The sequence below is a fragment of the Nomascus leucogenys genome, chromosome 8, assembly GCF_006542625.1.
Source record: "Nomascus leucogenys isolate Asia chromosome 8, Asia_NLE_v1, whole genome shotgun sequence".
NCBI classification, from domain to species: Eukaryota; Metazoa; Chordata; class Mammalia; order Primates; family Hylobatidae; genus Nomascus; species Nomascus leucogenys.
In genome coordinates this window covers 100,423,068-100,447,519 of record NC_044388.1, presented here as the reverse complement: position 1 = coordinate 100,447,519, position 24,452 = coordinate 100,423,068, and the positions used below count along the sequence as shown (strand labels likewise).

Below are 24,452 nucleotides of genomic sequence, written 5' to 3'. Positions count from 1 at the left end.
TGGCAAAAGAAATGATCAACAGAGTAAACAGACAATTGACAGAATGGGAGAAAACATTCAGAAACTATGCATCTGACAAAGGATTAATGTCCAGAATCTATAAGGAACTTATATCAATAAGAACAAAACAAAACAAAACATTAAAAAGTGAGCAGAGGAGGCTGGGCATGGTGGCTTACGCCTGTAATCCCAGCACTTTGGGAGGCTGAGGTGGGCGGATCACTTGAGATCAGGAGTTCAAGACCAGCCTGGCCAACATGGCAAAACCCCATTTCTACTAAAAATACAAAAATTAGCCAGGCATGGTGGCGGGTGCCTGTAGTCACAGCTACTCAAGAGGTTGGGGCAGGAGAATCGCTTGAACCTGGGAGGTGGAGGTTGCAGTGAGCTGAGATTGCACCACTGCACTCCAGTTTGGGTGACAGAGCGAGATTCTGTCTAAAAAAGTAAATAAATAAAAAATAAGTAAATAGGCTAGGCGCAGTGGCTCACGCCTGTAATCCTAGCACTTTGGGAGGCCAAGGTGGGCAGATCACCTGAAGTCAGGAGTTCAAGACCAGCCTGGCCAACATGGTGAAACTCCGTCTCTACTAAAATATAAAAATTAGCTGAGCATGATGGCGGATGCCTGTAATCCCAGCTACTCAGGAGGCTGAGACAGGAGAATCGCTTAAACCCGGGAGACGGTGGTTGCAGTGAGCCAAGATCATGCCACTACACTCCAGCCTGGGTGGCTGAGCAAGACTCTGTCTCAAAATAAAAAATAAATAAATAAAAATAAAATAAAAAGTTTCGAACATGAACAGTGATTCTTCACAAGAAGACATACAAGCAACTAACAAACAGGAAAAAAATGCCCAATAACACTAATCATCAGAGAAATGTCAATCAAAACCACAACCGGCTGGGTGCAGGGACTCACGCCTATAATGCCAGCACTTCGCGAGGCTAAAGCGGGAGGACTGCTTGAGCCCAGGAGTTTGAGAACAGCCTGGGCGACAGAGTGAGACCTCGTCACTACAAAAAACAATTAGCTGGGCTTCGTGGTGCAGGCCTGTAGCCCAAGCTACTTGGGCGGTTAAGGTGGGAAGATCACTTGATCCTGGGAGGTTGATGCTGCAGTGAGCCGTGATCGCACCACTGCACTCCAGCTTAGATGACAGGGCGTGACCCAGTCTCAAAAAAAAAAAAAATTACAATGAGATACCATTTCACACCAGTCAGAATGGCAATTATTACAAAGTCAAAAAAGAACAGATGTTGGTGAGGCTGCGAAGAAAAGGGAACACTTACATGCTGTTGGTAGGAATGTAAATTTGTTCAGACACCGTGGAACAAAGTTTGGAAATTTCTCAAGGAACTAAAAACAGAACTACCATTTGACCCAGCAATCCCACTACTGGGTATATACCCAAAGGAACATAAATGGTTCTACCAAAAAGACACATGGGCTTGTATGCTCATCACAGCGCTATTCATAATAGCAAAGACACCGAATCAATCTAGGTGCCCAGAAATGGTGGGCTGGATAAAGAAAATGTGGTACATGTATACCATGGAATATTATGCAGCCACAAAAAAGAATAAAAGTCATGTCCTTTGCAGCAACATGGATGCAGCAGGAGGCCATTATCCTAAGAGAATTAACACAGAAACACATCTATACTGCATGTTCTCACTTTTATAAGTGGGAGCTAAATCTTGGGTACACACGGACATAAAGATGGAAACAGCAGACACAGTGGGCTCTACAAGAGAGGGCGGGAGTGGGGCAAGAGCTGAAAAACTTCCTATTGGGTATGATGTTCACTATCTGCGTGACGGGATCAGAAGCCCAAATCTCAGCATCACACAATATACTCTTGTAACAAACCTGCATGTGTACCCTCTGAATCTAAAATAAAAATGGAAATTTAGAAAAGAAAGTGGGCCAGATGTGGTGGCTCATGTCTGTAATCCCAGCACTTTGGGAGGCCGAGGCGGGTGGATCACCTGAGGTCAAGCGTTCAAGACCAGCCTGGCCAACATGGTGAAACCCCGTCTCTACAAAAATACAAAAATTAGCCGGGTGTGGTGGTGCACACCTGTTATTCCAGCTACTCGGAGGTTGTAGTGAGCTGAGATCGCACCACTGCACTCCAGCCTGAGTGACACAGCGAGACCCTGTATCAAAAAAAAAGAAAGGAAAAGAAAAGAAAAAGGAAAATCCTCTTGCCCAGATTTTGTGTTGAGAAGGCCATCCTGCGTGAACGCTGGCCATCACATCACTGCCCTCAGCACACATCACGCTCCATAGACATGTTTTTCAGTTACCAAAAAAAGTGTCAAAGCAAGCGAATGGCAAGTTGAAAGTGCCTTCAAATCTCTAAGACACGACCTATGGCGTGGGCAAGCTGCTACTAGGACAAATGGGAACACCCTGCTCCTTCACCCTCCTCTTGAATTTCACCTCATTATGTCACCAGGAAATCTCACACCTTCTCAAGGAGGACTTCCCAAAAACTGCCCAGGTCATCAGCAGTCCAGGCATGACAGTTTCTCCAACAAGGGAGAAATGAGAGGGGTTGGGTAGGAAGTAAAGCCCCATCGAGGAGGCGCTGGTTCCTGGGGAGGGGAGGAGGGAGGCTCCTCTCCCATTTCCCTGCACGTCTGAGGGCAAGGGGTTAAGGAAGGGCTCCCTTAAATGCCCAGGCAGTCTACAGAGGCACAGGCAGAAAGCGGCTCCAGACATCCATTGGGCTAAATCCCCAAGGTCCAGAGAGGGGAAGGGATCAGCCACGGATCCACAGCAAGCAGGGGCCGAGCTGAGTCTAGAACCTGGTCCACATGGAGTGCACTTCACAGCCTGTGGCCTCTTGGTGGGCCCAGGGGGGTCTGGAAGGGAACACACAAGGGCCAGGGACAGGGAAGGTGCTGCAAAGATGCAATGTGGTTGGGCTTCGTCTGGCTGTGGTGGTGGCCAGAGGGAAGGGAGGGAGAGCTGAGAGTAAGGGTCTCTGTCCTTTGAATCTCTGCCATCAGGGGCTCCCAAGCTCCAGGCCCTCCTGGATCTAACACAGAGTGTCTGTCTACGATCTGTCTTCCCCACTGGGCTGCACCCTGGTGTCCAGCATTCAGTGGTGCTCAGAAATTGCACAGAATGAATGAACACACGCCTGCATTCCAACAGGACCCACCTTCTTGTCCCATGCTTGGCAGCTGCCGACCCCACCAGTCCCTGCACTTCAGAGGTTTTGGGTTTCAGTTCTTGGCGTGAATGATATGATATGTCAACAGTCACCCCTCCGAGAACCATGTTTCCTTCTGTTTTGTAGGAAGCACCTCGTGCCCTGGCACATCCTGTTGACTTCCCGTGGGCTACCTGTGGAGTGGGACCCATGTTCTGGAAGGCGGCTGGCGTTGGCGGGCAGAGGTGGTAACCATGACGACTGGGCCGCCTTGGGCGGCGAGCGTACCACGCACCAGCGCTACCCTGAGCTCCTCAGACATGTTTCCTCACTGACTCCTCCAGCGTCCCTGTTGTCATCATGCCCCCTTTACAGATGAGGAAACTGAGGTCCTGAGAGGCCCATGTCCGGTCTGCAGCCACACAGCTAGTAAGCGAGGGGTGTGTCCTCTGAAACCCAGGCTTGGCACCCTCGGCTGCACGGCAGCCCTGGAGAAGGGGCCGAATCCCCTCTGCAGCCAGGTGGGCTTACGCCAGGCTCAGGCTCCTGCAAGGCAGGGGCTGCGGTGGCACATCTGTGTGACCAGGGACCAGACCAGGCTGTGCTCAGCATGCTCACCTGTGGGTTCCTTCACTAGGGGAAAAGGGCACATGAGGTGGGGAGGGGGCAGTGGGTGATCAGGACAAACATTCCTCAGGGCTGGGTAAGTGGCAGCAAGCTGACCATTACTTAAACATTTCAACAATGTTTTCCAGGGATATTTTTTGACCTATAATAGTTAGTGGTAAGGACACCTCCTGCCTCCAGCCTTGACTCCATCACCCACTGAGGCGGGGGCCACCAGAGCAGGCACTCACAACTCACACCCAGCCATGGCCCCCCGGCTTGCAGCCATTTCAGGGGCTCCCCTTTTGTTCTGAGTATGTATCTGGCCCTGCTGCCATGTCCAGCCTTCTGTCTCCCCAATCTCCCATAATCCACGCTGCTGCAGTGCCTGGAAGCAGGCTCACTTCGGCCTTCCAGATTCTGGGATGGTGCCCTGGCCTCTGTGAGGCCTGCCCAGGAAGTGGGTTTCCCCGGGGCCCCTGGCCCACCAGTCAATCTGCATCACTCTGGAAGGTCACCATCTGCTTCCCACCTGCTTCCCCACCAGCCTGGAAGTCCCCAAGGGCAGGGCCAAGGCCTGAGAACACAGGGCAGGGTGTGACAGAATAACTGCTAATCTGAAATTCTGCAGCTGTGGTTTCGGCGGGCATCCCTGCCACCAGCAGTCCCACTTTGCTGGAAACTGCCGAGCAAATCTAATACGTTTCATGGGGGGCCGGGCACGGTAGCTCCCACCTGTAATCCCAGCACTTTGGGAGGCTGAGATGAGCGGATTGCTTGAGGCCTCAGGAGTTTGAGACCAGCCTGGGCAGTATAATGAGACCTCATCACTACAAAAAATTAAAAATTTGGCCGGGCATGGTGGTTCACGCCTGTAATCCCAGCACTTTGGGAGGCTGAGGTGGATGGATCACCTGAGGTCAGGAGTTCCAGACCAGGCTGGCCAACATGGTGAAACCCTGTCTCCACTAAAAATATGAAAATTAGCTGGGTGTGGTGGCGGGTGCCTATAATCCCAGGAGACTGAGACAGGAGAACTGCTTGAACCGAGAAGGTGGGGATTGCAGTGAGCAGAGATTGTGCCACTGCACTCCAGCCTGGGTAACAAGAGCGAAACTCTGTCTCAAAAAAAAAAAAAAAAGAAAAAAAATAAAAAATAAAAATCAGGTGTGGTGGCATGCACCTGTGGTCCTAGCTACTTGGGAGACTGAGGCGGGAGGATTGCTTGAGCCCAGGAGTTTGAGGCTGCAGTGAGCTATGATCATGCCACTGCACTACAGTCCAGGCAACAGACTTTGCCTCTAAAAACAACACCACCACCACCACTACCACCAAAGAAAAACGCTGAGAGGAGAGATGTAAAGAGGATGAGAAAGAGAAAAAGAGGGAGACAGACATGGAGAGAGAGGCAGAGCCAGACAAGCTGCAGTCTGGATGTGACCCCCACACTGAACTCCTCCCCTGGCCAAGCCTGGTCCATAGGCCACTGCGAGGCAGGGTCAGGGCTGCCCCGGGGGAACGGACTTCTATGCCGGGTACTGCCATGTACAAGCAGGAGGGGCGTGCAGCAAGGAGGAAAGTCTGCAGGCAGTGACCCCGAGGGCTGGGCAGAGTGATGAGGCAGGGGCCACTCCTGCCTGGCCACAAGAAAACTCACCAGCCGCTGCCCCCAGAAAGCCATTGTCTGTTAACTTAGCAGGGGCTGCGGATTCCTGGCACCCAAGGGCTGTGATGGACATGATGTGGCCCAGCCGGGGCCCCAGAACCTCCCCGAGGAGGCGAGGCTCCCGCTCGGCCCAGGGCACTCACCTTCAAGAGGCCGATCTCCTTGACGCAGTCCTGCCTCGCCTTGGCGTCCATCATCTCAAAGATCTTGGGCGGGAGGAAAAAGAGAAATAGCGTGGTTACAATCTGTGTCCAGTGCCCCAAAGGGGGCCACGGGGTCTGCTTTCCAGTCCTGGCTCTCCCACCTCCTCACCGAGGGACTCCGTGACCCCCCTGCACCCCCAGCCCCTGTAGGGCTTGCTCACTGTGGGTCCCCCCAGCACTGTCCCACCACAAAACCCATCGTGGCACTAAAGAACCAAGACAGAGAGCCCAGGTGAGCCCCTCCCCAGAAGATGGAGAGAGAGGGCCGGGCACGATGGCTCACACCTGTAATCCCAGCACTTTGGGAGGCTGAGGTGGGTGGATCACTTGAGGTCAGGAGTTCGAGACCAGTCTGGCCAAAATGGTGAAACCCCGTCTCTACTAAAAATATAAAAATTAGCTGGGTGTGGTGGTGCATGCCTGTATTCCCAGCTACTCAAGAGACCTAGGCAGGAGAATCGCTGGAATCCGGGAGGCAGAGGTTGCAGTGAGCTGATCATGCCACTGCACTCCAGCCTGGGTGATAGACTGAGACTCTGTCTCAAAAAAAAAAAAAAAAAAGATCAAGAGAGAAACTGGTCCTTTTTTGGACAGAGGAGCCCGCCGCTCCTCCAGTGTCCTGAAGCTGCTGGTGTTCTCTCCCCATTTCCCCAACGCCATTCTCTCTCCCGGGCCTCCTCTGCCCAGGCTCTCAATCTCGTTCTTTAAGGACAAGTAAGCAAATCAAGGGGCTTGGGAAGCTTTGCTGGAGGATTTAAAGCCATTTCCTTCGGCAAAGCTGTTCAGACAAGTCCAGTGGCTCTCATGGACATGACTCCTGTCCTGACTTTGCCGCTTGACCTACTTCCTCCATTTAGGAGGGATGCAGAAGGCAGGAAGCCCAGAACTGTGGGGTGAGTGCAGGTGCAAGGACGGGTGGACGTGGTCTGAACCTCAGCTCCCCCGTGACTCACGCCTGGGCCCTGGGGGGTTATGAGATTTTCCTCATCTGAGAGATGAAATGACAATCCCCACCCACGGTACTGTTGTCAGGCTCCATGTGCTCCTTGTATGACCCAGTACATAGCAGGCACTCAATGCATGCCTTTTTTCTTTTCCTTTGCAGTTCACAATGAACTTTCATCAACAGGAGTCCATCTGGTTCTCTCTATAACCCAGTGAGTTGGGTGCTGTTTCCCTCATTCACAGAGGAGGGGAGAGAAGGGATTGGCCCAGGCACCCCGTCCAGATGCAGAGACCGCCTCCCGAGATGCAGGTTTGACCCCACAGGTCGTCAGCTCACCTGCACCTTCTTCAGAGCCACCGTCTTCCTGTCCAGCAGGCAGGTGGCCTTGTACACCTCGCTGAACTGTCCTCGGCCTATCTTCTTTTCGATCTGGAAGTCCGCCAGCGAGCAGCGAAAAGACAGGGTGTTGGGATGCCTCTGGAAGGGGGGACAGAGGGCCTCCATGAGCAGCCAGGCTGGAGCAGAGGCCTGGGGATGACCCCTAGAGCCCCTAAGGTGAAGGAGGGACTCTGCTGCCAACCCCGCTCTCAAAGCCTCCCAGGCGGCCCCCCGGGGGCTTTCTGCACAGGGTCCCCTGGGTCCCCTCAAGGACCCCCAGTGCAGGTGAAAAACTGAGGTTGTTCACGCTCCCCACTGCCCTCATCACCACCTTCATTATCTGACCGCTTGTTTGTTTGCTGTCTCTGAGTCCCATCCCCGGGGGCTAGCTCTGTGGGACCAGGGGCCTTGCCCATCTCATCCTCTCCTGAATCCTTGATGCCCAAATTGGGGTCCAGTAAGCCGGGTGCAGCTCAGGTCTCCCCAGCCCGCGGCCACCATGCAAAATACCCCAGGTCATCATAAGAAATGGCAAGTTCCCTTCCTGGGGCAGCTGTTCCCCATCTCAGACAAGAAAACCCAGGTTAGTATTTGTAGCCTTGGCCAGGTGTGGTGTAATCCCAGCACTTTGGGAGCTGAGGCAGGCAGATCACTTGAGGTCAGGAGTTCGAGACCAGCCTGGCCAACATGGTGAAACCCCGTCTCCACTAAAAATATAAAAGTTAGCTGGGTGTGGTGGCACATGCCTATAATTCCAGCTACTCAGGAGGCTGAGGCACGAGAATTGCTTGAACCCAGGAGGCAGAGGTTGCAGTGAGCAGAGATCATGCCACTGCACTCCAGCCTGGGTAATGGAGACTCTGTCCCCGACTCAAAAAAATGCGTAAGGCTCAACCTTACACTCTGAGCCCATCCTTTAGATAAACTGCCTTTTTTAGGGTGTCGTGAAGAAACCAGAGCTCCACAAAGACTCTGCAGGGGCCAGCGTTGGAACACATGATCCTGCGCTAGGACCTGCCCAGGGATGGAGCCTCCAGGTGAGGCCACAGTGGCCAGGAGGGCCCCAGGACACCTGTGCAGTGAGCTCTCAGGAAAAGGCAGGAGGGGGCGCCAACACTGGGCCAGGGAAGGAGGAGACAGACAAGGGTAGAGGATGCCACATCTCTGGCCTGCCCTATGGTGAGATGGGCCTGGCTGTGTCTCCATTTGCCCGATGAGGAAACTGAGGCCCAGAGGGGCCAGCCATGCCCACATCACCCGGCTCCATGCCACCGCCCCCACTGAAGCAGGAACAAGCAGTTCAACTTTCTAGCATGAAATGGGTCTTTGGTGAGGGTCACACTGAGCTGGGCACTGCACCGGGGCGTCTGTAGGAATCAGCACCCTGGCGGAAGGCATCAAGACCAAACCGAGAACTACAGGACTGGCCCTTCTGACAACTGCTTCCCCGCCTAGAAACACCAGGAACTGCTGGCCGGACCAGCTGGGTCTCCGCCTGAGATGGCTGCGGAGCAGGGGCACATCTCCTGGGCGGGTCTAAGCTGGGTCCATCGTCTTCTCCTCTGTCCTTCACCCAGAGTACCTGAGGGGAACCTGGTTATGTGGTGATCCCTACTCTGGGACCCTGAATCATGACTTAATGAATAATAGAAACTCACTAGAAAAGCAGGGAAAAAAGTAAAGTGAAAATGTCTCTTCCAGGCCAGGCACGGTGGCTCACGCCTATAATCCCAGCACTTTGGGAGACTGGGGGAGGGGGTGCGCGGATCGCTTAAGGTCAGGAGTTTGAGACCAGCCTGGCCAAAAAATTTTTGTAAAAATACAGAAATTAGCTGGGTGTGGTGGTGCGTGCCTGTACATCCCAGCCACTTGGGAGGCTGAGGCAGGAGAATTGCTTGAACCTGAGAGGCAGAGGTTGCAGTTGGCCGAGATCGTGCTACTGCACTCCAGCCTGGGTGACAGTGAGACTCCATCTCAAAAAAAAAAAAAAAAAAAAAAAAAAAAAGAAAATGTCTCTTCCAGATTTGGCTGAAGGAACTCTACAGAACTCCCTCCTGCAGGAGCGAGTGATGGGAGTCCAGGCCTCACAGCACACAGCAAGGTGAGGGCTGGGCCAACCTTGACTTTGAAGCCTCCAGGCCTAATTACCTCTCATTGTGGGTCCTGCTGGGGGACCCGATCTGGAGGGCTGCTGGAGGAGGAAGATGATGATTTTATCCACCACGTGCCAATGTCTGTCGGGTAAATACACCCGTACACGGAGCACCCACCTAAGAGGAGCAGGCATCCCGAGTGCCTACTGCATGCTGGGCTCTGTGCAGACACCACCCACGCGCCCACTCTTTGGGTCCTCAGAACAGCCCTGTGAGTGGGCGTCACTGCTGTCCCCATTTCAGGAATCTGAGGCTTGGAGGGGTAGCAGTGACCTGTTCTGATCAGGCAGCAAAGAACAGCAGAGCTGGGGTGTGAGCCCAGGACTGGGGACTGTGGTGCCCAAGCCCTTGCTCCATATTGGGTGGGCTTTCAGCTCAGATCCCTCCTCGGCTTTTCGCTCAACACCCCCTGACCAGCCAGGCCTGCCACTTCCTGCTCCAGCCTCCATTCTTTCAGTCACCTGAGCCCTGCCCCAGGCCCTGCCACTGGCCTCTTCAAAAGGGGGCCCCTGTCTAGTCCCCTCCACGTCCTCTGCACTGAGGCTCTGACCCTGCCCAGAGCAACTGCTTGGAGCATGTTTGTGGAATGACACATGGAATGTGCCTGACACAACCTGGCGCACAGTGGGACTCTGTGACTCAGATGCCGTCACCTCTAGGAATGCAGCTGAAATCACACACCCTCATAAACGGCCAGGGCGGCTTTCTGAGCACTTAGAGGAATTGCACGTACTCGTAAAAATAACCATGAGGTGTTGTACATTAGACGCCTACTATGTGCCAGTTTCCAGCTGCTTAGACAACTCTATGTCTCCAAACTCCTAACAGCTTCGTGAAGCAAGGGTTATGAATCCCATCTCGCAAATCAGGAAACAGGCTAGAACTCCCTGTCAGATCTAGAGCCAGCTGCACTGCTGGTGATGGGGGTGGGCTCCCTCCCCTCTTGGGCCTCAGTTTCCCCCAGGCACAGTGAAGGGTTTGGAGGAAGTGATCCCTGAGGGTCTTTGCCCTGGGAAGACTGGGCTTCTCACTGTGACTAGTGGGAGTCTGGCTGGGGTTCCCAACACTGCCCGTCCTGGGAGGCTGCACTGTGCAGCTCCATAGTGGGGCTGAAGCTCCTGGTAGTTGTGGGTGGAGGTGGCTGGGGCTCCAGCTGCTCACATGCATATGGATGACCCAGATTTGCATTTCTTGTCACAGTCCATTCGACCCAATTAGAGGCCAGCTCCTCTGGTAGGGCAGCTTCCTAGACAGCAGCACGTGTGCTGGGGACATGGTCCAGCAGGCTCTGGGGTACCACTGCACTCCCAGGGCTGCCATGGGACGCTGTCCCCAGGGTGGCCTCTGCTCAGGTGTGGGGCACCTTGAGACACCAGGCTCCTGGGGGCAGCTGCCTGGGCCAGCAGAGTCCTGGCCTTGGTGCATCTGGGGGCTCTCAACAGAAGGGGAAGGGTGAACTGTGTCTTTGGCCTGGAAGGCCTGGCTGCTCTCTGTCGCCACCTCCAAGACCTCCCTCCCCTTCTGGGTCAGCTCCCGGCAAGTTCCACTTTTGCCCCTGCAGCCAAGCGACCCTGGGCTGGTCGTCCACACATAGGCACAGTAACACTGGCTCCAGGATTTCTCTGAGGACTCTGGGAGATGATGATGGTGATAAGTGTCGGTGTGGCTCTAAACCGCAAGACAGGCACGGGGCTGGCCCCAGAACAGTGCGCCCAGGGTGGCCCCAAATGTGATCACTGCTGACTAATGACTGACCACCCCGATGGCCTTTCAGAAAACTGGTTTCTTTTTTTTTTTGAGACAGAGTTTTGCTCTTGTCGCCCAGGCTGGAGCGCTGTGGTGCGATCTTGGCTCATTGCAATCTCCGCCTCCCGGGTTCAAGCGATTCTCCTGCCTCAGCCTCCCCAGTAGCTGGGGTTACAGGTGCCCACCACCACACCCGGCTAAATTTTTTGTATTTTTAGTAGAGATGGGGTTTCACCATGTTGGCCAGGCTGGTCTTGAGTGCCTGACCTCAGGTGATCCACCTGCCTCGGCCTCCCAAAGTGCTGGGATTACAGGCGTGAGCCACTGCACCCAGCCCAGAAAACTGTTTTCTGTTGCTCACTGTCCCTGCTCTGTGTGAAACCCCGTTCTGTCTCCTGGGGAAAATAACACCCCTAACCCCACCCCAGGGCACAAGTTGGCAGAGGGGTAACCACTGCTCTGGCTCTGATGTTGAGACTCCAATGCTGGGGCCTGGAGGCTGGGGCTCAAACCTCAATTCTGCCACTTCTCGGCTGTGGGCCTTGGGCAAGCCTTCTGGGCCTCAGTTTCCTCTTTGGAAACTGAGGAGATCATAACAGTGCCACCTTCAGGGGGCTGCTGGGGGTTAAATGGATGGGCGAATGCAAGCCCTTGGAAGAGGACCTAGCACCAGGTGCTGGGACATGTCATTCTCCAGTTGTTGTGGTGACGGTGATTGTGCTGTTATCTGTCGAATGGGCCTAGTGGTGGCACCTGCTTCCCCAGGGGCTGGGACGGCCTGAGCAGTGGACAAGCCCAGGGGGTTCTTGGCTGTTGATATCATCACCCTGCTGTCCCCACCCCTCGGTGGCTGGCAGTAACCTTGGGGACTGCAGTGAGGCGGTGGGGCTGACGTGCACCTGCGGGCAGGTAAGAGACACAACCTTGCACCTTTGTCACCCAGGACCATTTGTCAAGGGACCATGCTAGGCAAGAGCTGCCCTCAGCCTCCCTTCCAGGGCTGCGCTGTGGGGTAACACCATAGGAGGCCACCTCTGACTCCTCGGGCCCCTCCGCCAGGGCACTCAGCTCTCCCCAAAGGCAGAGGAGATGGATAGAGGGGCTGGGGGACAGGGAGGCTGACCCTGCAGCATCATCACTCGCTGCGCTGCCTGTCACCGTGGGCACGAGTGAGGAGGCCTGAGCTGCCTGGGGCAGGCCCATGGGATTTGAGAGGAGGAGGGTGGAGGAACCGCTGGAACAAGGGCCCTGGGGAGCAGCAGGAAACTGGCGAGCAGGAGCCAATGAGACGGCCGAGGTCCCTGAGCCACCACCATCCCAATCCCACCTCCCAAGAAATGTCGCTGGCTTTCTCAGGAAGAGGCAGGGCATGACTGGGGGCGGGGAGGATGTCTCAGACCACTATAGCTACCCCCACCCAGAAAGCTCTGAGAAACCCACACTCTCTTCTCCAAGTCAGATCAAATTAGGCCACAAACACCCCCCACCCTGAGCTAATTTGAGTTTAAAATGTTTGAACCACAATCAGCCTCAGCCATAGACAAATCTTTTTTTTTTTTAAACAGGAGCATAAAATTACATGCTAAAAGAATAAAAATGCATTCGCCCAATTAATTTTCTGAAATCTCATTAAAAAATTTAGCCTGACTAAGTCAGACTTCTGACCTGAATTTTAATCATCTTTACACTGGATGGGTCTTTTTTCCCTGATATTTGCAATGCATCATTAATTTTAAGGCAACCGTTTCTATGATTTTAAAAAGCATACTTCATCAGGATGACATTTCTTATAAACGAATTTCACCTTTAAAGACATCTGACACCGTGGGTAGGGAACCTCTAGTGGATTTGGTAGATGTGTATATAGCGATATACTTTAAATCTGTGTTGCACAAAAGGGCACGATTTACAAAGAGTCCACATTGTCAGACTTCTTCTGAGGCCAGCCCAGCTCAGCTCCTCACGATCTGGCTAACTTCAGACCCAAAGCCAATCTTCCCTTTCGAAGACCTAGCTGCTCAAAGGGGCAGTGTGGGGTCCCACGGGCCTGGACCCAATCCTAACTCTGCCCCTTGACGGTGCGATGGCAGATTATGACATCAGCTTCCTTCCCTGCAAAATGGGGCATTGAGTAAGCAACTCCTCTGAGTCAGCAGGAGTACTAAGTGAGATGAGTCCAGGCACTGGGCTGTTTGTACAAACACCACCATTACTGGCTCAGCTAAGACGTCTGCACTGCACTCCGTGGACCACTGGCTCATGAGATCAGGGAGCCAATGCCCATCACGTGGAAGACTCCTAATAATAAAACCCAAAGCGATCTAAATCACTGTGGCTCCCCCAGGACAATTCTCATTAACAGAGTCTGGAAAAGGCTAAGCTTAAACATACGAAAGATGATCTGGAACCAGCTCCGATGACTCACAAGCAGAGACATAAAGGGCGAAACCACAAAGAGATCCAGCTGCCACTCCTGACACCCCCTCTCCCTCATCCCTTCCACTACCAAGTGCGGCTGCTTTCCCCTGGAAGTCTCTGGAACCCTCTCTCCCCATGTCCAGCCCCCAGTGCTGTAGCGTCATGAGGCATCATCTCGCCTGGTGAAGAAGGGGCCTCCTCACCTCCCTATTTTCACCTTCCCTGAGCCTTGAGCACCAGCCACCAGTGATCTATCTAGAACCCAACCCAAGTACCCCCTTGCCACCTGAAAACCCATAATGGGCTCCTCATTTGCTACAGATTCAATTTCACATGAGAGAGTATGGATTTGAGACCTTCATAAACACCATACATTCTTTTACCTTCTCTGAGCATAGGTATTTCAACACCTTCTCTAACCTGATTGGCCATGCACCTTCAGGTCTGGGGCTACTCCCTGTCCCACCCCAAATTCCTGATCATCCATCTAGCAGACTGGCCTTCCCATTCTCTGGGCTCTCCCAGCATCTGTCCATCCCTCCCGGGGAGCTTCCACCTCTCTGCAATGTGCAGAGCTTCTCAGCAGACTGGAAGCCTCCCAAAGGCAGGCACTGGGCACTTCCCATGGCAGAAAAAAAAAACAAAAAACAGTTGCTGAATTGACAACAGTTAGCAGACACTGAATTTCTTTTCTTTGTCTCTTTTTTTTGAGATGGAATCTCACTCTGTTGCCCAGGCTGGAGTGCAGTGGTGCAATCTCGGCTCACTGCAACCTCTGCCTCCTGGGTTGAAGTGATTCTCATGCCTCGGCCTCCCGAATAGCTGAGATTACAGGTGAACACCACCACGCCCAGATAATTTTTGTATTTTTAGTAGAGACAGGGTTTCACCATGTTGCCCAGGCTGGTCTTGAACTCCAGACCTCACGTGATCCATCCACCTTGGCCTCCCAAAGTGCAGGGATTACAGGCGGGAGCCACTGTGCCCGGCCCACTAACTGAATTTTAATAGCCATTGATATTTGGTCATTAAACCTTAACCAACTAGCATCACTGCTTTGGGAAGATTCTGATAAAGATTTTGGCCTGTGCAACGCACACCTAGAAAGAGCTGACCACATCCCCTGCAAAGTTCTCTCGGAAGAGCACCCAAATATAACTGAACTTGGCACAACCCAACCGGCTTTGCAAAGACTTTCCAGATGCAAGACACATTAGCCGGGGCTTTCTCAGGCAAGAATACCTTTCCCCTTCTTGGAAATTCACGTGGTTCTTAGTGTGTCGGGTGAGGCTTACGCTTCATTCCCAATGAAAGCTCTCTGCAGCACATTGGTGAAATTTAAAAAGCATGAGGCATTTTAAGCTTCCTTCCTCAATTCCATTCATTCATTCATTAGAAACCTCTATAAAAGCAAGCATGTTCAGCTTTCCTAAGTATATATGAATTTCATATATGGTTCTGCCGCGTTCAGCAAATATTTTTCCGTGTGCTGCTGGCTCTCAAGGCTAGAAAGCTTCCTGAAATGAACAAGCCACTAGCCTTAGGCATAGAAGGTTAACAAAAACCGCAGTTCGGGTGTTTGCAGTTTCTTTCTTTCTACACCGGGGGTATTATCGAGCTCGGAGGTCTTTAGCTAGGAAAACAGAAATGGTTTTTAAAATATAAGATCCATGACATACCATTTCCTCAATACCCACGATGTAAGGTACTGTGTTGGATGTTTACAGTAACTATCTCACTTAGTCTTCAAAGCCACCTCATGAGGGAGGCAGCATTACTATCCCATTTTATAGATGAGGAAACTGAGGCTCAGAGAGGTCGCTTTCCCAGTCTCACCCAGCTAATGAGAGACGGAGAGCTGGGTGCGGAACCAGCCTGGCCCACATCAAAGCATTCTTAGCCTGGGTCCTTCCTCTGAGGATGGTTTCAGGGAAGCAGAGGTGCCTCCTGCTATCAGGGAAAATGCCTGGCCCATTAATTCAAGGTGTTTCTATGTCCTGAAAGAGGCGAGACATGGCCGGGATGTCTCCCCAGACAGTGTTTAAATCCCCAAGGCTTCAGGAGCCGAGGAGAAAGTTCTCCATTCCCATCCCAACCTGGAGCCGGCGCGGCACACGGGCGGCCTTGCGCCCCCATTCTGCAAACCCAGCCAGATGCTGGTGGGACTGGGGGCATCGTTGCCCGACAGCCGCTGCCCAGAGCAGCCCAGCTCCGCGTAATCGTAACTAATTACACTTAACTATGTCATTACCCTCTCCAACATGTGCGACGAGACATCGTGAACGCTGCCACCGCAGCCCACCGCCTCTTCGCCTTGTTCGTGAAATAATTACGGGGCCCTCTCCTCTGCCAAATGAGGTTGTAATTAACCCTAATTGCTCAAAATGCAACTGGCTAATTCTGGGAGATTAATCAAGGGGGATTCAATTGTTAGTGAATGACTTAATATGACAAATTGCTACATTACCCGAGGAGACCCTGCTGCCTCCAGCCATCAGCACCATGTCCTGGTGGACTCTGGACCCACAGTGTCCTGGGGCTTCCCAGCTTTCTGGGATCTGCCTCCCCAAATTCTACCTAGGAAATGGGCCCCTGCATGAGTACAAATAGCATAGATGCCCCATGGACCCTCTGCACGCTTGCGTGTATGCATATACACACACCCCCACCAGATACGCCACAAACGCAGTGTCCACTAGCTCACGTGTCGCCTCTGTGTCAATCTGCAGCATCACTGCCCTCCTTGGGCTGATGCAGCTGTCCACCAGGGAGCACTGCTTGGTGATAATGCAAGCACAGGAGAAGGACTTCAGACCTACCTGACTCCTTAGCCCAGAAGCTTTGTGCAGTGCATAACCTGTACAACTGTACATGGTGACCTTGCCATTGAGGTCAAACATCAGCCAATCTGAAGTCTTCCAAGAGGGATTAGGCAGTTAGAAGCTGTGAGCAAGCCCTCCATGGCTCAGGAGGGTGGCTATCTCTGATACTCCGCTGAATTTAGGTCTCACATCCTTTGGACAAAAAGCCAATACCACATAAGAGAACTTTTCATCATTCTAAGCTGGCCACAGGACCCTACAGGATCTGGCTCTGCTCAACCTGCCCAGACAAGCTCTCTGTCCCCTCCAGGCCTTTGCATGCCACTTCCATGAGGAAGCCTCTCTGGCCCCGGATCAGGTGCCTTGCTGAGCTCCCTAGGCCCGCAAGGTTCTTCTGCTCAGTTCCTTATCTTTCTCTCCCATGAGGCTGTGTGCTCCCTAAGAGCAGACCTGAGTGTGTCTTGCACACAGCCCCGTCCCACGTGGGTACACCGCACACGCATCCACAGTTCCTTAACTCAGCGAGCATGCAGGGCCCCTCTGTGCCCGGTGTGGGATTGTCCCACCAGCAAAGCCCCGCTCCAGGGGAGCTGTCTAGAAAGTGAGGCAGACCCAGGAACTAGTGCCCCAGTGAGATGTGATCACGGGCATCGCCCAGGTGTGTGGACACAGGTGTGCGGGCAGCCCAGAGCAGACAGCAGGGTGGAAGTAGAGGTCTCCCCAGAGGGAGCAGCATTTGCATTGACTTGGAAGAGGGGTCAGAGAGGGCGTGCCAGGCCCGGGCAGCATGGGGTGCACAAGGCAGTTCAGAAACCTAGAAGTCACCTTCAGAAAAGCTCCTGGAGGCTGCCTGGCTCTCCAAGGTATCTACAGAGAGCGCGAGGCAGGCGTTAAGAAGCCAGTGTTCTCCCAAACTCTGCTGGTTCTAGAAGAGACTGAAGGGGGCTGAAACACAGTTAAGACCAAAATGGGAGGCAATGTTGGCTCACTGTAAGAAAGAATTTTCTGACCCCACAGTACAGTCAGCCCATTCCTCTGAGTCCCTCGCTGTTCTCAGGGCCTCCACAGCACCCTCTGTACCCTTCCAACCATGCTGATCCCTGAGATAAAGCTGTTCCATCCACTTGGAACACTCCAGGGGCAGGATCAGGGTCCAGGGTCCCAGCCTAGAGTTTGGCAGAGGAGGCTTCTCTGAGTATTACTGAATTCAATGATGAGCTCACTAGATTTGGTAGTGAGCTCCCCATCACTGGGAGCATTCAAGAAGAGATTCTGTTTCAGGGAGCTGAAGGGTTTCCACCAGTAGGAGTTTGGACAAAGGAGGCTCAGGGATCTGTATCCCTTGGGAACTCTTCAGTGTGCTGCAGACAAAGGTAAGGGGCTTACCTGTGGGTCAGGAGGATGCACAGGCCCCAGGGTGTGGCAGAGGTTGTTGGAACTCCCTCCATGGGGCATGTGGCCGGGCTGTCCTGCCATCCTGCATGCCAGCCTCACGAGGGCACGAGCTGCAACAGAAAACAGCGGCTTGTTCACTTTCTCTCTGAGACCCAAAGAAGGAGGAGGGACTTCCGCTCATCCCATTTTACAGATGCATGAGCTGAGGTGCAAAGCCGTTCAGTAATTTGCCCACAGTCACCCAGCTCTGAAGTGGCAGGGCTACAACTTGACACCCCCGGTGACACAGTCTCCTTCTCTTAGACTGTCCTAAGTCACTAGGATTATCCCCACTGGAAGAGGCTCCAGGCAGGGAAACGTCCATCAGCAGCCCCCAAGGCCAGGAAGGAAGACACCGGATTCAACCCCATATTTGCTGGAGTTCAAAGACTTGTTCTTTCCACAGCACTGCCCCTGCTTCTTGGGGAGCAGTTCTGTACCCCATCCCCCATTGTCACCCCCCACCTATACCCATGCTGGCAGCCTGGGTGCTCAGAAGAGAAAGGCCTGGGTCAGGCTGCAGACAGCTGTTGTGGAATGGAACCTACGTCCTTGTCCTGGCTGGGCCCTGGCGCACCACACGTGTGACACAGGGAAGGCCAGGGCCAAGAGGTCCTGTTTGCCGTCCTACTTAGACCTCTGTGCAAAGGAACAGCCCCCCTCAGCCTCCAAGGCTTGGGCTGCCCTGGGAGAGTCAGAGATGCTGGTCATAGGTAGTCACAGCAGCCACATGTCCCTGGTTAAGCATTCACTATGTGCCCCGTCCTGAGCTCAAGGCCATCTGAGCATCTCCCCCAGTATTTTAGCCTCTGGCCTCCCCCATCAGACAAGTGCTTCTGGGGCAAGGTCTGAGGTTATGTGCACAGAAGCTGCGTGACCCAGCCACCGGGATGCTTCCTGATGCCAGGGGAAAAGCCCTCCTCCTCCCGGGGAGGAGAGACCTGCGCTCGCCCCACAAGCATTTCTGCAGCACCTCCTGCGTGGCAGGGCTCCCACGTGGTGTGCATGGAAGGGACTAGATCACGCATGTGATGGGGCCCCTGTTTCTGGCCGCTGCTCCTTCTCCCAGACAAGCCCTGGATGTCCCGAGGGGCACCTCTCGTGTGACAACATGCTAGGCAGAACCCCTTGAGGCCTGGCCTAGGCTCCTGGAGCAGTTCAGCTGTACCCCTGGAGAGCCAGAAGTCCTGAGGAATGGAGGGCCCCCCTGCAGTGGCCCTTATTCAACAGCTGAGGGGGTGAGGATGAAAGCCAGTCCCCTGTCTTAGCTTGGGGCCCTCCGAGATGTGACTCGCACCCCAGAGCCCCCGGCGCGGTCCGCGGGTTTTGTCTGAGAAGGAACCTTTGGTCCGTCTCCTGCCCATTCCTGGCCTTGCCCTCCCTCCTCCCTGAGTGGTTCCCCCAGGGGCACTTCATAAATCCCATGCCTACATATCCCCATCTCAGGTTTGGCTTCTGGAGGACCCAGCCAAAGATGTCATCTCTCTCCAGACAGACCCCTCCTCCTGCTGTCTCACCTGGTCACCTATGCCCCAGTCAAATTCCAAACCAAGAGTCTTCCCCCGGTCTGCTGGGCCAGCAGACCTGCCACTCCCTCCCAGGTAGACCCACGCCCCCATTAACAAGAGGGTGTTCCAGGAGGTGGGAAAGGCATCAACACCCGCCGGGCTGTCACAGCCAGCTCCTAGAGGTCAGGTCACTGTGTCTCAGGGTGCAAGTCACTCTTCCTTCCTCCCCACTGTAGTCTGTTTCCAGCTACAGTGGTTGGCCGACCAGACCTCTTGGGCTCCAGGGATGTCTGTGACACCCTTTGACATGTCAAAGGATGTCCACCAAACCCTAATTTGCCTGCTGAGCTTGGCCTCCCAAGTTGTGCCCTCAAAGGCACCCTGAGGCTCCCCAGAACTTGCAGGCTGGCTCCCAGCACCCTTCTCCCTCTGTGTCCTCAGGGTGGCCCAGCTCCCCTCCCTGCCCCACACCTTCCACAGACTGTTCTGGGGTAAACCTGCTCTCTCAAGATAGATGACAGGACGTGAGACTACAGGGAAGCGGATGGTATGGACTGCAGAACACGCCCAACTCAGGGTCAGGGGGGCCCTCGCTGGCTGCAAGTCCTGCCAAGCCTGGCTCATGCAGTCTCCTGCTTGGGAAGCTGCAGAAACTCAACCAACTTTGACCCACAGACTTGGCCATTTGATGTGGTTCATCCTAGTGTGGAAAGATCAATCAGTACGTCTCTTGCTGTCTTTTTAGTCTATGCACACAGAGCACTGTCAGATCAGTGTCACATGGAGGGGCATTACGGGTGCACCTGCCTCTTCCCTCCCCACCCCTGCCTCTGCCTCAGCGCAGGCCTCATCTCCCCACCTGGGTCTCCCAGCGCTCAGTGCTCTCCCTGCCAAGCCCTCAAATGCAGATGGGACCGTGGCACCCTCAGTGTCTCCACCATTTGTGCCAAGTTCCTGCACTGGAGCGCAGGTGACATCCCCAGGTGACACAGTGGAAGACCCAGGGTATGAAGAGCCCCAGGATAAACAGATAAACATGAGCACCTTTCCCAGGTGTCTTTGTTAGGGGGGAATATGAGAGGGAGCAGAATATAAAATGCGCATGAATTTGAAGATAAAACCGAGCCTCCTGCAGGCTCTGCAGCTGCTTCGGGCTGTACCCCCAGACCCTCCCGGGGTGACATGTTCACCGTCCTCTGCCCTTAGGGAGACCTCTAGGGAAAGAGTGGATAACTGTCTTCAGTGAGAAGGTTCCATCTTTATCTCAGAAGGCACCAGGCTCGGCCCACAGGTCACCCCTGCGAGACCCATGCACACATCGGCTTACTTGCCCACCTGCCCCGGGGCCTTCCATGTACTGGAAACTGTGACAGTGGAATCCCGACCCTGTCACTCACCAGCTGAGACCTTGGGCAAATCCCACTAGGGAGGAGCCTAGCAGGTGCTTGGGAATGTCATTCCTGCCCTCCCAACATGGCGCTGACTGCATTCTCCAACAGCTGCGGCCAGAGGCCATGGTCTGCACACTCTCAGGAGCTCACCTGTGGCCTCACATGGGCAGGGCTCCAGGAACAGTGCAAGGGGGACCAGGAATAAGAGCTAATAATTGCAGGGCCCTGATCATGCTGGGCCCTGCCCTACGCTCTTCACCTCTATTAGCCCATCTCATTTTGTCAACAACCCAATGAGGTAAGGTCTATTATGGTCCCATTTCACAGATGAGAAAACTGAGGCACGAAGAGGTTAAGAGATTTGCCCAGGTCCCATGGATCACAGACAAAAGGAGCCAGGACTTGAACCAACAACTGCATATTTGTCCAAAACTACGGCACTGCACTCCCCACAGGTTCTTACATGGCAACATCATCATCTTTCCAGCTGGCTCCACCCAGAATGGACCCTCTCTCCACTTGAGAATGGGGCCTGTGCAGCTGATGCACAGGGGTGATCTCAGGGCTGGCGGACCACAAGGGCCCATTTCCTCCACAGGGTCCCCAGGGGCAGGAGCCCCTGGAGACTCTGCCCCACTGACCACAGCAAGCTGATGCAGCACCACCATCTACACTGCCTTTGCTGCCAAACCCCAGTCATTACGAGCTGCTCTGTCCAGAACCTAATGGAACCTGCGGCACCGTTAGCCTTCAGGGAGGGGCCGGCGGGTGTTGATGTTCCTTGTTCTAGGAAAGCAGCAGCCACGGAGGACTCTGCAAACCCCTGCCCACCGAGAGCCAGAGAGGGTCCCTGCTGAGGGGAAGGAGGCGGGGAGGCGCGGGGGGAAGGAGGAAGGGAGAAAGGAAGGCATGAGGGTTCATGTGGGCCAGGTCTTTCCCATTCATCCTCGGGGCTGTTGGTAGACCCATTTTATAGATGGGGAAACTGAGGCTCAGAGGAAAAGAGGCTCGATGCCATTAGGCTAATAAGCTGCAGAGAAAGGATTCAAATCCAGATCTCAGTGACTCTAAAATCTCTCTTTGTTCCAAGGAATCCACTGCCTCTTGGGGCTCTCCACGGGTATTGGATTTTAGGGCATTTTGTTCTACTGGTCCACACCCCAACAGAAACCCAAGCCCTTTGCTCCAGAAGTTCCTGCCAGAAACTGCTTCTTAGGGGGTTCAGATGCAGAAAGACGAAGGCAAAGGGGACGTGGAAGGACCAGCCACAGGAAGCAGGGAAAAGACCCTTAGCACATGCGTGCAGGCACCTCTGGGTAACAATGGGGACTGCCCGTCCCCGGGATCCTGCGGCTCCTGCCAAGTTGCAGAACAATGAGGTAGTGGCTGCCAAGCCCAAGTCAGGGGCCAAAAATCCATGGAATGCAAGACCCAGAGCCGCAGGCCACACTGAACACCACCTCAAAGAGGGCTTTTCTTCTGCCTCAAGCAAGCAAGGGCCCTACATTTGCAAGGCACTGTGGATGGCTGCACAGAGAGGCTTCCCAGCTCAGGTTCCTGGCTTTGAACAACAATAGGCTGTCGCGTGCTGTGTGTCCCCAGGCACCGAGGGACCAGATTGGGAGGAGCTTCAGAGTTCAGTGAGGCCGGTGGGGAGCCGGGGAGCTGGACTGCGGCAGTCCAGGTTTCATCTAACCACGCTGCGTCTCAGTTTCTTCACCTGGAAAATGGGCTAACAGTCAGATCTTCCTCTTAGGGTCACTGTAAACTCCTTAGCACAGAGCCTGGCACATGGGAAGGGACCTCTGAGGCTTTAGCTATGAGGCTATTTAGCTATTGAAGCTAACCCTCACTGTACAATGGAGGAGTGATCACTTCCATACGACAGACACGGGGCCTGAGGCAGGGACTTGTCCCGGGTCATCCCTGCCCCAGGTAACACAGCTGGTAAGTGACACAGCTGGGGCTGTTGGACCCAAGATCGCTGCTGTATGTCCTATGCTGTATGGCCTCTTTAGGACTGCTCTGGAGCAAACGTCTTCATCATCTACGTGAGCCATGGCTGCCTCTGCAAAGCCAGCTGCTGTGCCGCACCCTGCCTGGCCATGGATGAGGCTCTCACGAACGTGGGCTGTGACCCTAGGGAGACATGAGTGCTTGGGTTTAATCCAGGCATCTGCTGGAAGGGATCGGCTGCTGTAATGGGCTGGCTCTGAGGTTCCAAGTGGCCTTTCTGACCAAGGCTGTCATGCGGCCCTTGCCTCTGAATTTTTGGAAACTTCACCTAGGGGGAAGTCCCTCCTGTGCCTCCTGTCAAATGCCACACTTCATGGAGACTGGTGGCTCATCGTGGCCTGGCCAGTGAAGCATGACCGCAGACACCAGGAGGGCTCTGTCCAAGAACCCTGCTTGGAGCAGGTCTGGGGGCATGAGCTTGCAAGGGTCCATGTGTACTGGAGTCCATGGAAGTGCATTCATATACTGGATCTTACACCTCTCCTTGCTCTGAACCCCGGAGGTGGTAACAGTGTGTGTCCTGCCTGCCTCTTCTGCTCCTATGTGTGCACGTGCACAGGCATGGTCAGGGGTCATCTAATGTCCACCAGGCTCATTCTTTCTCATTCTGTCCACTGAAGCAGAGGGTAGAGGTGGCAAAGGCAGTTGTGGCTCCCAGCTTGACAGGTGTTGCCAAGCCCAGGGAGAACCACACTCCTGGCCTTGGAGGTCAGCCTTGGCCAGACACTGTACTCCCCCGCAGTTTCCCTGAGCAAGGCCCCTCCTCTGTCCCTCCAGCCGAGGGGACAGCTTCACAGGTTGTTTTCCCTAAAGCAGGAAGCCGTCCCTGTGGCTTCACACTCAGGCACACACAGGTTTCTCTCTGCCCCGAGAGAATGGTACTGGCAGCACCAGTGCCAGCACCAGGGGCGATGTCTGTTGGTCCAGCTGGCTCCTGGTGGCGGGAGCCTAGGATGGATGCCCACTGCCTGGGGCCTTCAGCCAGCCTGCAGAGGCTCCACTGCCTGACACACGCCCCAGGGAGCTGGAGATCGGAGGCCCAACAAGGACAGCTCACTGCACTGGCCACTGGCTGGGTCAAGGCTGGACCAACTTCAACATCAGCCAACATCCACGGGTGAAATGGCATCTCCCAAGAAACCTGCAAAGTACCATCACCCTCGTTTTGCTGATGAGGAAACTAAGGCTCCAAGGAGAAACATGGCTTGCCAAAGTTGAGTCCACACAGTGGAGAGAGCTGCCATTTGAACCTGCTTCTCAGACCAGCCAGACTGAGCAATTACAGAAAGAAACTCAGCGCAAGCCCAGGGGCTGTAAGGAATGCCACGCCCAGACAGACTGGCTGGCAGGGAGCACCAGAATAACAGCCCCCGCCAACACAGTGTGCACCACACATGCACCAGGCAGGTACCCAGTGCCGCTCGTACCTCGTTCACACTTACAGACCCCTAGGTGGGCGCCGCTATGACCCACATTGTTCAGAGGAGAAACCAAAGTTCAGACAGGTTGAGTGATGGGTGCCAGGTCACACAGCAGGCGGCAGGCAGAACTGACACTCGAAACCAAGTCTGCCTTGGTCCAAACTGCCTTGGAAGAGGGTGTGAATAAATGACTGAATGAATGAATTCTGGCCCAGAGCTGTGGCTCTGGCTGCTGAGCCCTTCCCCAGCCCCAGCCCCGCTTCTTGTCTGGTCTCAGGATAAGCAGACGTTGCCCATTCATCACTTGACAGGAAGCAGCCCGATCTCAGGCCAGAGTCATGGGGGCCTGTCGAGCTGGAGGGGACAAGCCACAGATGGTGTCTGGTTTCCGGCCAGGTCCTGTGTTCCCTCACGTTCACCCCAGCTCTCCACCTGCAAAGCCATGCATCCTGCCCAGATTCTGCAGCTCCATGACAGTGGAAGCCTGGCTGCTCTAAGGTGCAGGGATGCAGGACCATGAGCCACTCCTGGAAGGTGGCCATGAAGACAGGTTCCCCTCTGCCCCCTTCCTCGGGGT

General features: G+C 54.3%; 1 protein-coding gene across 2 annotated transcripts in view; it reads right to left on the bottom strand.

Moving 5' to 3' along the window:
* NEK6 (NIMA related kinase 6) overlaps nucleotides 1–24,452 on the bottom strand; it is a 102,080-nt gene that overhangs the window by 39,390 nt on the left and 38,238 nt on the right. For both annotated transcript variants that reach the window (XM_012509009.2, XM_003264116.4), the window contains exons 2-4: nucleotides 17,492–17,610; nucleotides 6,925–7,065; nucleotides 5,583–5,645 (exon numbers count right to left, since the gene is read on the bottom strand). In XM_012509009.2, the coding sequence (XP_012364463.1) occupies nucleotides 5,583–5,645; nucleotides 6,925–7,065; nucleotides 17,492–17,581 (294 nt within the window). In that variant the 5' untranslated portion in view covers nucleotides 17,582–17,610. The remainder of the gene's footprint in view (nucleotides 1–5,582; nucleotides 5,646–6,924; nucleotides 7,066–17,491; nucleotides 17,611–24,452) is intronic.